Consider the following 13678-nt stretch of genomic DNA (forward strand, 5'->3'; position numbering starts at 1 on the left):
TCCTTCAAACCCCTCATGGAGTCTACCACTCATTGCTTGAATAGTCTAACCATCCAAGCAAACCCACCCATCTTCTTCAATTAAATAAAATTGTCATTAACAACAAAGTGAATACAGGTCTGTAGCCTTTAAAACTGTTAAAATAACAGAAGTATTATATGTCCAAAGCTGTTGTTTAACTGACATATTTCTCATTTTTATATGTTCATTAAAACACTAAGAGATAAATAAAATGTATTATTGTTTGATAACTATATACAATCTTGAATCTCATCTACTATCATCTTGAAAAGGTGAGAAACTGCTGTACTGCAGTTAAAGATTCGTATTATGTGCCTAGTGAAAAAAACAATTTCCTTCCTGAATCATCTGTTCTGATTCAGTGAAAATGTAATAATAATAGATAAACTGATGGCATGAAACATTTAAACAATAATGTACTGCTATTTGTCCTCAGCAGTTTATTACATCTCATGTCATCCCTATTAAACTGTTTGTTTCTTTGTTTTGTATATAATTTCAAGTGTAATGATAACATACTCATGACATTAACATGAAGCTTCTAATAAAACGGTTGCCAATGTCATGTATCTGTGTCACTATTAATGTAATGCTTCTATGAAACATCTTAATATGTACATTCAAATATAGTCTTCATGAAATGTTCTCAATAATATATCCCAGTACATGCAGTATTATTTTGTTTTCCTTATTAAATGATAAAATGCAACACTTCTGACAGATCTTAATGTAAATATAACATTCACCAAATCTTTGGATTACATGCTTTGCATAGCTTTCTTATCATCTGTCTTATGTAACAAACTATGCTGCAACCTAGCTCTCTACCTCCCCCTCCCAACCCTTCAAACAAACATCTATTCTCCATACATCCTGTTCCTACTTCCTATATCAGATTTCTTCTACTAAAGCTCAAACCCTGCTCTCCCTCCACTGATACTCTCCCTCCACTGATACTCTACCTCCTACCTTCCTCAAACTTGCAGCTGACTTGATTGCCTACCCAGTATCTATTCTAATTAATAGATCTATTCAGGAATCCACTGTCCCTACCCCATGGAAATCCTTTTTTACTATTCCCCTCCATAAAGGAGGTAACTCTACTGACCCATCTAACTACCGACCTATAGCTATCCTATCCCCTATCTAAGATTCTCAAAAAATGTATCCACTCACAACTACTTAATTACCTCCTCCAGCATAATCTTCTCACTCCCACTCAGCATGGCTTCCATCCCAACCACAGCATGACCACAACCCTGTTATCCTTCACACATACCATTGCTGAAGCCATTGATAATAACAAACTCATTTCTTGTCTCTTCCTGGACTTATCTAAAGCCTTTGATACAGTCTCCCATCCCCTACTGCTAACTAAACTTGCTAATCTTAATCTATCTTCTTCCTCCCTTGCCTGGTTCTCCAGTTATCTGTCCTGCAGGCAGCAATCTGTTAAATGTCTGTCCTCCTTTTCTCTGTTCATACTTGTTCCAACCGGGGTATGACAACGTTCCACCCTGGGTCCCCTCCTCTTCAATGTCTTTACCAATGATCTCTACATATCCTGTAAACAATCCTCCCTCATCCAATATGTGGACAACTCAACTCTCATCACCATCTCAGAAAATTTCTCCAAACTCCACACTTTAACTCAGCAGGCCTTCCTGTCCACAGAACCGTGGTTGTCCAACAATTTACTCATCCTTAACCCTAAAAAGACCAAACTCTTACTATTCCTACCTCGATCTCTCAATCACCTAAAATCCACTTTTGCTATTACTTCCTCTAATAACACTACCATCCAACCTAAAGCTCATACCAAACTCCTTGGAGTCATCTTTGATGATGAACTCAAATTCAACTTGCACATCCTCCAATGTATAAACAAAAACACACCAGAAACTTGGTCTACTGTATCGCAACAAAAAATTTCTAACTGCTAATGCCAGACTCTCCCTTGCACAAGCTCTTCTCCTCCCCTTCCTTCTATATACTGCACCAGTCCTCATCAACATTCAAACCACAACCTTAAACAAACTCCAACAAACCTACCATAAGATAGCTTGATTTATCACAAACTCTTCTTACAATTCACATCACTGCCTCACCCTAAATTCTCTCTACTGGCTAGAATTCCCCCATCTACTACTGCTATCTCAACTTCAAATGTTACACTTCATTCTTTACAAACCCTCATCCTGTCCTGCTCTCTTTCATCTCTATCTATACTCCTAGGACTCTTTGTATATCTAATCAGCAACTACTACACATCTACCAACCCCAAAAAACTGTAGGAAAACTGCTATATAAATATTCCGTTGCCCAAGCTTGGAATAAACTTCCAAGAGACATTTGTTTTATCATCCACCCCTCCCACTTTAAAGAAAAACACAAACTTCATCTATTTAACTCCAAAATTTGTCCATGTCAAGTGCCAACTTAAAGCTCCCTTCCCCCCTCCTATTTACGTTTTTCAGCCCCTCCTCATAAAGCTTAGTACCCCTCTATTGGTACATATATTTGTACCCTCTTCTTCTTCTTCTTTCGGCTTTTCCAGGTTAGGGGTCACCACAGTGGATCACCTGTCCACTCATGATTGGCAGTGGAGTTTTACAGTGTAGAGTTGCCAGCCTGGCATCTAACCTTCCACAGAAGACACACACATGCACACACTCACACCTCGGGCCAATTTAGAGTGTCCAATCCACCTACAATATGTCTTTGGGATATGGGAGGAAACCGGAGCACCCGGAGGAAACCCACGTGACCACAGAGAGGACATGCAGACTCCTCACAAAAGGCACCCCAGCCGAGGATCGAACCGGTGAACCTCTTGCTGTGAGGCGGCAATGCTAACCACTGCACCACCATGGCCACCCTTATATCTGTACCCTCTATTTTAGATAATTAGTCTACATTAATGTTGTTGTGTCTTTCGGCTTTTCCTGGTTAGGGGTCGCCACAATGGAACTCTGGTCTGCTAATGATTGGCAGTAGATTTTTACATGCCGAGTTGCCAGCTCTGACGCACAACCTTCAATGAAGGTATGCCCATTCACGCATGTCTCCACACAGAAGACGATTTAGCTGAGAATTGAACAGGACAACGTCTTACTGTGAGGCGACAATGCTACCGCAGCACCACCACCACAGTAATATAATTAGTCTACGGCTGCAGTGGTGCAGCGGTTAGTGTTGCTGCCTCACAGCAAGAGGTTCTCTGGTTCGATCCTTGGCTGGGGTGCCTTCTGTGCAGAGTCTGCATGCCCTTCCTGTAGTCGTGTGGGTTTCCTGTGGGTGCTCTGGTTTCCTCCCACATCCCAAAGACATGCTGTTGGTGGATTGGACACTCCAAATTGGCCTTAGGTATGAGTGCATGCGTGTGTGTGCCTTCTGTGGAAGGTTGGGCGCTGGGCTGGCAACTCAACACTGTAAAACTCTACTGCCAATCATGAGCGGACAGGTGATCCACTGCGGCGACCCCTAACTGGGATAAGCTGAAAGAAGAAGAAGACTCTACATTAATATTCATTACTGTTGGAATAAACTTTTGTTTGTAAATATGTAAATATATTGCTGCTCTGTACAAATATTATATGTATAGTCCATGTGCATGATTTTTTTGCTTTGTGTTTCTAATATTATTGTTTAACTGATTTCTTCCATACTTTTTGATCTAAATGTTATTTTTCTCTAAACTGTATGTGTTACTGGAGCTTTTCTCTTCGTGTCTCTGCTGAAAATGGGCCACAAGCCCAGCTGGACCAACCTGGTTAACAAATGTCAATAAATAAATAAATAAAATACATTTTTATAACAAAAATGGTATGCCCATATGCTTAGTTTTCATTCAAAAAAGCAAAAAAAAAAAAAACCCATCAAAACTAATCATCTAGAAAGAGAAAAAAATAAACTTTTGGTAACCTTCTATAGCATAGTGAATTATATTATTAAGCTACGATGTCAGTACAATGTAACTTAGATTTTAATTTAAGTTAGCCAGAAATCTGAATTTAAGTGTTTTATTGTATTCCTCCTTCACAATCTTATGGTTTCATTAAGCAATAACCGACGATGTCGGTGTGATATATTAAAATTTACCCATGGTTGGTGTGGTTTAATCACAAGGGTGAAGCCTGAGTGATTAAATAAAGCCAACTGTGGATAAATCTTAATATACCACACCACGGAGTTGGCAATGCTATTATACAATGACATTATTTAAGGAAAAAAATACTTACTTTTCTTAAATAATGTCTTTGTATAATGGCGCCGTGCTGTCCTTCCACAGCCGGTAATATCCTGGTGCCTTTTCTTGATGTACTACACATGTGTATGGGACTTGTGTTCCCATGCATGCCCAGTACATCAGTGTTTTGGAAAGGAAGCAACGGATAAAAGAAGTATACATTGCTCCGTTTTTGTTTTCTTGTTTTTTTTTTGTTTTTTTTTTATAAAAAAAAAAAAAAAAAGTTTCAGACAGTTTAGGGGTAGTAGACAGAAAGAATGTAGGAAATACAAAGAAAATAAGGTATGCGTCTAGTTTTAAATAACGTACATGATTTTCCTAGTATTTTCTCCATCCTGTCTCTCTCGTATGTCCGGAATCTGGATTACAGATTTTTTTTTCTTCTTCTTCTTCTTCTGTTGGCATTTCCCATTTAGGGGTCACTACAGCAGATCACCTGTATGCTCATGATTGGCAGTGGAGATTTACAGTGTCGAGTTGCCAGCCCCGCACCCAACCTACCACAGAAGGCACACACACACACATGCCTAGGGCTAGTTTATAGTATCTAATCAAGCTATAGCATGTCTTTGGGATGTGGGAGGAAACTCATGTGACCACAGGGAGGACATGCAGACACTGCACAGAAGGCAACCTAGCCAAGGATCGAACCAGAGAACCTTTTACTGTGAGGCGACAATACTAACCACTGCATCACCACAGCCGCCTGATTACAGATTGTTTTTATTCTTGTTAAAAAAAAAAAAAAAAAAAAACCTTACAAAATATAATAATGGAAAAAAGTCTGGGTGATCGGACCTTTTTCCGTTGGTATATTCTTGGATTTACGATGGGCACGCTGGTTGGGCTGGCCAATCAACATGTTCATTTTAGAATATTAATGGTCAGTCATTGTATAATTGACTTTGTTCAACTGAGAACATAGTGACATTTGAGCTAATGCATTATTCATAGGTTCTACCTATTATTTAAATTAACCTTCTAAACCTGCCCTACAATCAAAATCATAAGCTGTTAACTGCCCTGATTCTCTGCATGGGCTGGAAACTTCACAAAGCTTGAGCTGTTTACCAGAAAAAGATTCAAGTATTTAAGAAAGATGAGAAAGCTCAAGCACTAGAGAGAGAAAAAAAATACTTCAACTTTTTATGAATATATCTTGTAACCTGACAAGATGTTTTTCTAATTCTCTGACAGTGTTTCATTTCATTATCAAGACTAAGCAGCACATATAACAAATCTGTAAGAAAAGATTATTTTAAATCTATTCCAAGCAACACATCATTTTCATTTGTGAACTATAACATGAACATTATTCTTAATTTCCTGACATAGCTGAAGAAAGATTTGTATTTTTGTGTGGTATCTGTAGAGACCTTAAGTTCATACAATGATTTACATTTTCTAATAGTGCTGTTAAGTTCCTTGCTGGCATGTTTCAACTAGGTCCTGAGTTCGGAGATGGGGATTTCTTACAGCATTTCATTATTTTTTTTTTCAGTTGTGCAGTTTATAAATATGGGAGTTCCACCAGAGAAGTTTATTTCCAAATCAGCCATTATGTTTAGGGTGGACTGGTACATACTTTTATATGCAGCTGTTTAGAAGCTAGTAAAAATTGGAGATGAATTTGTCAGCCCTTTCAGATGGGTCAGTTTGTGGGGTATTGTTGCATTGCTGGGATTTTTGCACAGGTCTTTTACAAGATGAAGTAGGTTTGCCCAGGAGAAATCCATAAAAATGGTTTCATTTGATAGGTTGTACCATTAAGCCTGACAGAGAAGATATCTAATCTGTGATCAGATTTAACAACAGGGTATGCACAGTGGGGTACATTTGGGTGTTAGGTTGGTAAGGATCAGATCAAGGATATTAGAACCTTAGTGTGTAGCTTTACAGTTTGCTCCAGTGCAGTGGTGTTAACAAAGTCTAGGAAATGTTGTGGGTATCTGTCTTTAGAGGTATAAGTGTGCCAGTCAATGCTAGGGTAATTGAAGTTCACATGCAAGTTGGTATGTGGTTTGATATTTAGCCCTTCAATAGTATTACATTAATTTCCATGATCTCTGGCAACATCGATGTGGATCTGTAACTGACAATGAAGTAATTGTTGGATTTGTTAAGCGTGATTTGGATCTCTGGGAGGTCTATATTAGGGATATAGGAAATTTGAAATGAGATGCTGGTGTTTCTGACAAATACAAGTATTCCTCTATAGTTATCCAGGTGCCTGAAGTCATGCTGGGTACTAAGCCCTGGTGTAGAGGAAGTGTTGCACTGGCATTAAAACAATGTCTCAGTAACTGCACACATATGACTGTGCTCAAGTTGCAAGATAGCCTCAAGTTCTATTATCATTCTATTTAAATTCTAAGTATTGTGTAGAACCACAATGATGTCTGAATTTGGGTTTGAGTTTGCTTACGTAGGAATGTCCATTGCAGTGACTCTGCCTAAAAAGGCACTGTAGGGGCACTACAAGGGCAGCAAATGTTTTAGCCAGTATGTGGAATCTAATATGAGAGAAGTAAGCCATCCCTGGCAAAACTGGAAGTTTTATCTACAATTTCATCATTTGCTGACACATAATGAATTCCCTTAGAATGAAACCAACTTAGGCAGTTATTAAAGTCAGTTATTTTGTCTTTATATCTAGACATCATTCTTGTTGAAGACAAGATGCTACTCATGACCAGTGTAATTCCTTCCTCTAACACATGCTTAGTAATTTGCATCATGTCTTCCTGTATGTCCCTTTTGGATGAGCACCTCAAGGCCATTCACTCATATGTAGACCACCACTGGGTCATAGTTATAGTGTCTGGTTTTGGGCCCTTATGATATCACAGATCCTGGTACCAGATAAGCAGCTTACAGTCACCATGTTCTTGTCCACTCTGGTGAGTGTAGAGTCTGTGTGCCCAACTATAGAGTTAACTATAACCCAGACATTTCCATGTGTGACATGATACCAGACTTACAGGCTTAGGCTTGCTTTTCTGGTGCCTTGTGTGTGACTTGAGTGGAGTTATAGTACGGTGGAACAGAGGAGGAGAAGGTGCTGCATAGTGTGCAGAAGTCTAACATCTTTCAGAGTATGTTTTAGGCGGCTTTGGCAATTTATACAGCCTCAGCAAGAGTTATAGCCCTACTGGTGTTTTGTGACTGATGTGATACTGTGGGTGTATGATGCTTATAGATAGTAGACTGATGCAAGAGGGTTGTCTTCATGTTTCTTATATATTTTTGCATCTCTCACAAGTTGTACTAGTAAATGGCAGAAGCAACAAAAGAATCAGTAAGCATAAGAAAATTGCTAAACTGCCTTAGAACACCTATTGCCATCAGACTGGCCACAGCTGGGTGAGAGCAAATTGTTGAGCCATTTGTATTACTATGGCAGTAGTGCAATAATCTGTTTTATGCAGTCCTTAATTTGTGTTTCTAAACTGTATTGCATTTCCTGCTTGAACATATTCAGCTGAAACTAGCTTTACTTCCTAATAAGATCATGTATACTTTTGTTCTGATCCTTTTTGTACTTCTGGGCTGTGACTGCCCAGTAAACAAGTTCAAATCAACATAAAATAAAAATAATAATAAAAAATAAAACGTAGATATTGTGCTTTGTTTTTGTAAAAAATATCCATGTGAAGGCCTTATGAATACAAAACAAGGCTAGTTAATTTCCCTGGCTGCTCTCTGCTCAGGCCATTAACAATCTTTCTTCTGAATAAATGTTTAAATTTCATATAATTGCAAAGCTTCAGTGAGGGAGATAGGAGATAGTTTACTATATAAACCTGTGAACATAAAACAAAACTCAGTACTTTTATTATTCGATCAAGACTTAACATTATCACACCTGTTGTGTACTGGAAGTAATTTAATACTTCTTTCATTCCGATAGCTGAGTGCTTACAGTACATATTGTAAACTTGTACAGTGTTCGGAGAAAAGGCGTATTTACGAACATTTACAAAATACATACAGAGATAAAATATGCAGGGCAGAATTATTTTGATTCTATCATGAAATAAAAAAAATGTTTCCAACAGAATTATTCCTTACTGTCTATGTGACAATATAACAACAAAAATTAAATTCTGTATAAGATGTTTACTTATCTAAGAAGAAAGCCATAATATCTACCTTTTCTGTATTTTGGAATCAGCTCCAAGTCAAAAGCTATATTTTTCAAAATACTAACAAAGTGCAGTACTTCAGAGAAATTCCTGAATAAAGTAATTCTCACCTCCAAGCCAGTTTGTGCATATCAGACATCGGGAGCAATTATGATCAGAAAGAAACATCTTATATATTGTCAAGAGAAGAAAGTATTCCCAGAGCAAATATAAGATCTTTAGGACATAACTAATATCAATACACTGTCATTAAATTATGTTCATCCACACAGGCTAGCTAAGCAGTATTGCATTCACTGCCGTTATCTATCTTAGCGGCCTAACTGAAAAGAAGCCTTCTGGCCAGTTTTCTTTCTTGGTAAAATGAATGAATTAAGAACAAAATAAAATCATGGAATGCAGTTGTTTCAGTAACATAATAGTTTTTTGGGATAACTGTGATAAACAGGGAAACAATATTCTTTCAAAGAAAAATACAAACAAAGTTGTAGTAAAGCTATACTGAATTAAGATAAAAGGTAAAGTTTCATTTCCCTGATTCTTTCAGTCATTCATATTATTCAAAAGAAAGAGTATAAAATGAGACAAAACAGTATTTTGCTACTGTGGAAATGTGTTACAGTTAAAAAAAACATAGAATTAGACTTTTCTTCTTGGGTAACTAGCTCTTCAAATCAAGGCCAAAGCTCCTTGGAGGTTGCTACAGTAAGTTACATGCCAGAGTTGCTACATTTACTGCTAGAGCACACCCTTGGGGCAGAACTCAAAGAAAGGATTTTCTACCCTTAAGGACTTTGCAAATTTTATTTTGAACATGGAAACCAGAGTCAGTATGTAGTGCATCCTTTAGCTAAAAGCAGATAAATTTTGGGTGGCACAGTGGTTCTGTGGGTAGCATTATCACTTCACAGCAAGAGGTTCACTGGCTCAGGTCATAGCTGAGATGCCTTATGTACAAAGTCTACATGACCTCCTTCTGTTAGCATAGGTTCTCTCCAGGTGCTTCAGTTTCCTCCCACATTCCAAATCATGTGGCAAGTAGATTGGTGACTACTAAATTCTCCATAGGTGTAAGTGTGTGGTACAGAAGCAAAGCCTGGCAATCTACTTCTGTTCCTTCCCCCCTTTGCCCAGTACACTCTTTTGATTGCACTTGTTGGTCATACGTTTGTTCTTGGTCTTGGTGAATTTGTAAGTGTGGATGGAGACAGTGTTTAGTTTATATAGCAGAGAAGTTTTTCTGATCATATTCGGTCTTGTCTGAATTTTTGAAAGTTTTTTTTTAATTTCTTGTCCAAAATATTCAGATTTTGTGTACTTACTTGGAAAATAAATGTTATTGTTCATTTATTTGAAGTAAAAAAATTGCATTACTTAACTTTGAATATGTAAGTCCAATATTTAATTTTATAAGTTATGTACTTATGCTTTGCATCCATGTTCCAAGTTGTGTGCTGTCCATCATTGGAAGGGTAACTTCTCAGAGATAATTGTTACTATTTTAATATTTAAAGAGCTTATTTTAAGGGTAAACAGTAAGGTGTATTCTCACTAACTCATAGCAATATACCATAATTTGAGAAGGAAGGATTTTGTACAGTAGAATCATCGTTTGTCACCCAGTCAGAAAATATTGTGTGGGTATATGAGTGTGGAAAACAATTGTTTTCTTGTTTCACTTGCTGTTGGTAAAGTTTAATTGAAATGCATTGGGCTTAGTCTGAGGACAGCAAAATCATTGGGAGATGGGAGCTAGTGATTATAACTCTAATGTATGGCTGCACAGTCTGGAGCTTTTTTGTGAGTAGCAGGTACTAGCTACTACCTGAGATAGACGGGTACATTGACAGTATACCTTAAGGCCAGTTGCTTTTTGTATAATAAGCAGTACCAATTCTGGGAATTAGACTCCATACTATTGGTTCCATTTCATCAGATATCAGCAGCAGTCATACAATGGTTAAAGCCTATAGCCTCTGCCTATAATGTACTAATTGGTGTCAGCAGGTGGGATTATATACCTGTTTATCTGGCATACTGCTTATATCTACTTCCATCAGTGTTTATATGCCTTCTATAGTTCTTGTCAGTGCTTCTTCTTTGCTTACATATTTTAGGCACGTTTAAGTTTTGTTTTAACTCATTGTATATAAATATAGTTTTATGTGTCTCGTGTTAGTCTTTCTACTGTGTACTTATCCTGATGGTTTGCAATGCCTCCCAGTATGCACTGGGAATAGGCAGACGGTTAATAATCCTGTAGAATGTTTGGCTTCAGTGCAGAGCATTTCACATTATTTATTTTTTGCCCTCCGTTTTACCTGTTGTGGGAATACATCTCAAAGTCATAGTATTACATCTCAAAGTCATAGTATTACCATCTAAAGTTCCATCACATGGTTTCTCCTTGCAGTTGTTGCTCATTCTAAGACCACTGCTTTACAAAGTCATTGTTGTCTCAGTGGTATGTGCTCTAACTTAAATAAATGTGCAAAGATGTCCATCTATACATCCATAGCTTCAGCTACTTTTCACTTTATGAACCCAAACTCATATATTTCCTTAATCTTATCTGCTGTCTGAACCATTCAGACTCCATGACTGTGTGATCTTTTATGGGTGTGTTCTTGGTCCATAGTTTTTCTGGCTCTCCCCATTCATATTTAGCCTCTGTATTAGTCTGTGAACTCTGTACTTCTGCACTGACATTTTGTTTGTCATTTCTGCCTAACATAGAAGATGCATCATTGGACTCTAACAGCCAAAAGACCCTGAAACAGATTGTGTTTGTTTGTGGTTATTTTATAACTCCTTTAGTAGTTTGGCTGCCTCTTACACTTCAGTCTCATCCCTACACTCTTTTAATAGATGTCATCTTCTTCCTTCTCTACATTTATCTACAACAGCTCTGGCTTGTTGATCTTTCAACAAAATGTAAAATGTTAATAAATAAATAACACAAAACTACACATAATATAAAAATATAAAAATGACCATAATAAAAACAAAATACATATCTATCTCTCGTTACCTTTAAAATCATTACATTATTTTATTCAAGCTGTAGGTTTTTGTAGAATTCTTAGAATGTCATAGTGAACTGTTCATGTTTTCATCTACAAGAAATTTCAAAAAATGAATATAAACCCACAGCAACAAGCATTACAGCAGCTCTTTCTTCCGGGTGCCACTTTTTAAATAGGCATTCTAACGCAACATGGAACAATGGTGAACAGAATGTTATAACAAGTGTTACTACATAATAAAAATTAACACTGTGCAGCCCTGGTAAAGAATAAGAATCTTCAACATATTTTTTATTGAGGCAATGACATTAAAAAGATGATGGCAGCATTTTTATAGCAGAATTTGAAACATTTATTAAAATACACAATTTCAAACCACAGCAAATATTTGCAAAATCAATTACACATACATGATGTGGCTGTAGAACTTCAATTTTATTAATATATTCTAAATATGTTTATTTTATTGGAATTTCTTATGTTGGCAGTGGCACCCCTTTTTCACTCATTAACTGCTTTATTTCCGTTAAAACAGTCATAGTACTGTAGCTATTACAGCAAGAAATAACTTGTTTATTTCAAGTACTACTGTTTATTTAAAAAAAGGCTTTTCTAAACATTGAAACCTGGTTGTCTTACTGTATAGAAAAAGGGCTGATAATTCTGAATGAAGCCCAACTTGAAAAACAGCAGGCATTAGGAATGACCAGCAGTAATTAAAACACTGATCGGGTTTCACTAGTTAGGAAGTACATTTTTCATCTCTATTCAGTGGCAGCAAACCACAACCAAAGAAAGGAAAGAAGTAAATGAGTACTTGACGTATATACTGATAACCTACAGCCGTTACTACTCACAGGACCATAAAACAAACATGGCTCTCTCCACTGCACTTGCTGCAAGTTACCTGGATGAAATTTCCATCACCATGTATCCACATAGCTTCCCTACACGGTTTCTCATCTTCCTTGATAGAACATAGGCACAAAGGCACTTAGACCATATATATCCAGGCAATGGGAATCGATACAAATACTGTGCTGCAAAAAGTGAAAGTGACTGTGAAGGGGGCATTTTAAGTTTCATTACACTGTTTCTGATACAGCAATAGGACCATGTTAACTTAATGTTTTGTAACATAACTAAATTTTCCATTCCTACTAATGAGACCTATTAAGACTATATCATGTCTAGAGCTAGTGGAGTCTACCTTGATGTCCTGCTTATATTATTCAAGATATGTCTAAATATAAATTAATGAGCAAGTATGCAGAAGCATTAGTTCTTCCAGAAAGATTTGCATATCTCACATGATGCCTTGCTGAGTAGAGGCTTTCAGATGTCTTTGTCCTCTCAGAGTGATATTAACTTGATAGTTGCTTCCATTGTTTCTATGGCTGAAGATGTGAAAAAGTCCTTTGATACTGGTGTCTCTCTCTCTCTCTCTCTCACACACACACACACACACACACACACACACACACACACACACACACACACACACACAAAGAATGAGTGCATGTGTGCATATGTGTTTGCACCCCCAGCAAACACTTTTTTCTCTTTCTATTTTACACCCAGCCTTATACAGCCAGCGTTTTTTCAACATAGATGCATGTAATTGATACTAGATATGGTATTATGGTATTTTGAGCTTAAAGCTATGCTTTTACATGTAAAATAAGTACCTGATCTTATTTTGCCCAGCAGTATAGAAAAGTAACTTGGCACAATTTTTTGCACATCTTGTATACATATGCATTTTATGCATGTGTGCATGTGTATGTATGTACATGCATGTCTGTACATATGCAAGTATCTGTCTGAGTGTTTGTATGTAAATACTGATATGAAGGCAGTGAAACATTTTTTTCTTCTGGTGAGAAAAGCTTTGCTCAGTATTGTTGTATATGTTTCAACAGATTCATACATTAACCATTCCTGAAACTGCTGATGTAAGACATTTTTCACTGAACAACACCATTTACCTGATTTTTGCCAGTCCAGAGGTGAGCCCAGCAGCTACACAGGTAAGCAAATCAGAATTAGAAATTACGCCAAAAAATTACACATGATAAATGAGTCTCCATTAATGCCACTACACTATGATTTGATTCATGAGGAACATTATAAGGGGGGGCATTTTTTCAGGTATGTTGAAACAATATTGTTACTGGTTTTCAGCAGAACAGTATCAGCTAACTAACTTCTGTAACTATCACAAACATGAACTGTTA

General features: G+C 37.1%; 1 protein-coding gene across 1 annotated transcript in view; it reads left to right on the top strand.

Moving 5' to 3' along the window:
* ADGRV1 (adhesion G protein-coupled receptor V1) overlaps positions 1-13678 on the top strand; it is a 3979741-nt gene that overhangs the window by 1252664 nt on the left and 2713399 nt on the right. Inside the window, exon 48 of the mRNA XM_044064182.1 lies at positions 13364-13471. Within this exon, the coding sequence (XP_043920117.1) occupies positions 13364-13471 (108 nt within the window). The remainder of the gene's footprint in view (positions 1-13363; positions 13472-13678) is intronic.

Source organism: Protopterus annectens, chromosome 2.part2 (assembly GCF_019279795.1).
Source record: "Protopterus annectens isolate FY-2018-M chromosome 2.part2, PAN1.0, whole genome shotgun sequence".
Classification (NCBI taxonomy): domain Eukaryota; kingdom Metazoa; phylum Chordata; order Ceratodontiformes; family Protopteridae; genus Protopterus; species Protopterus annectens.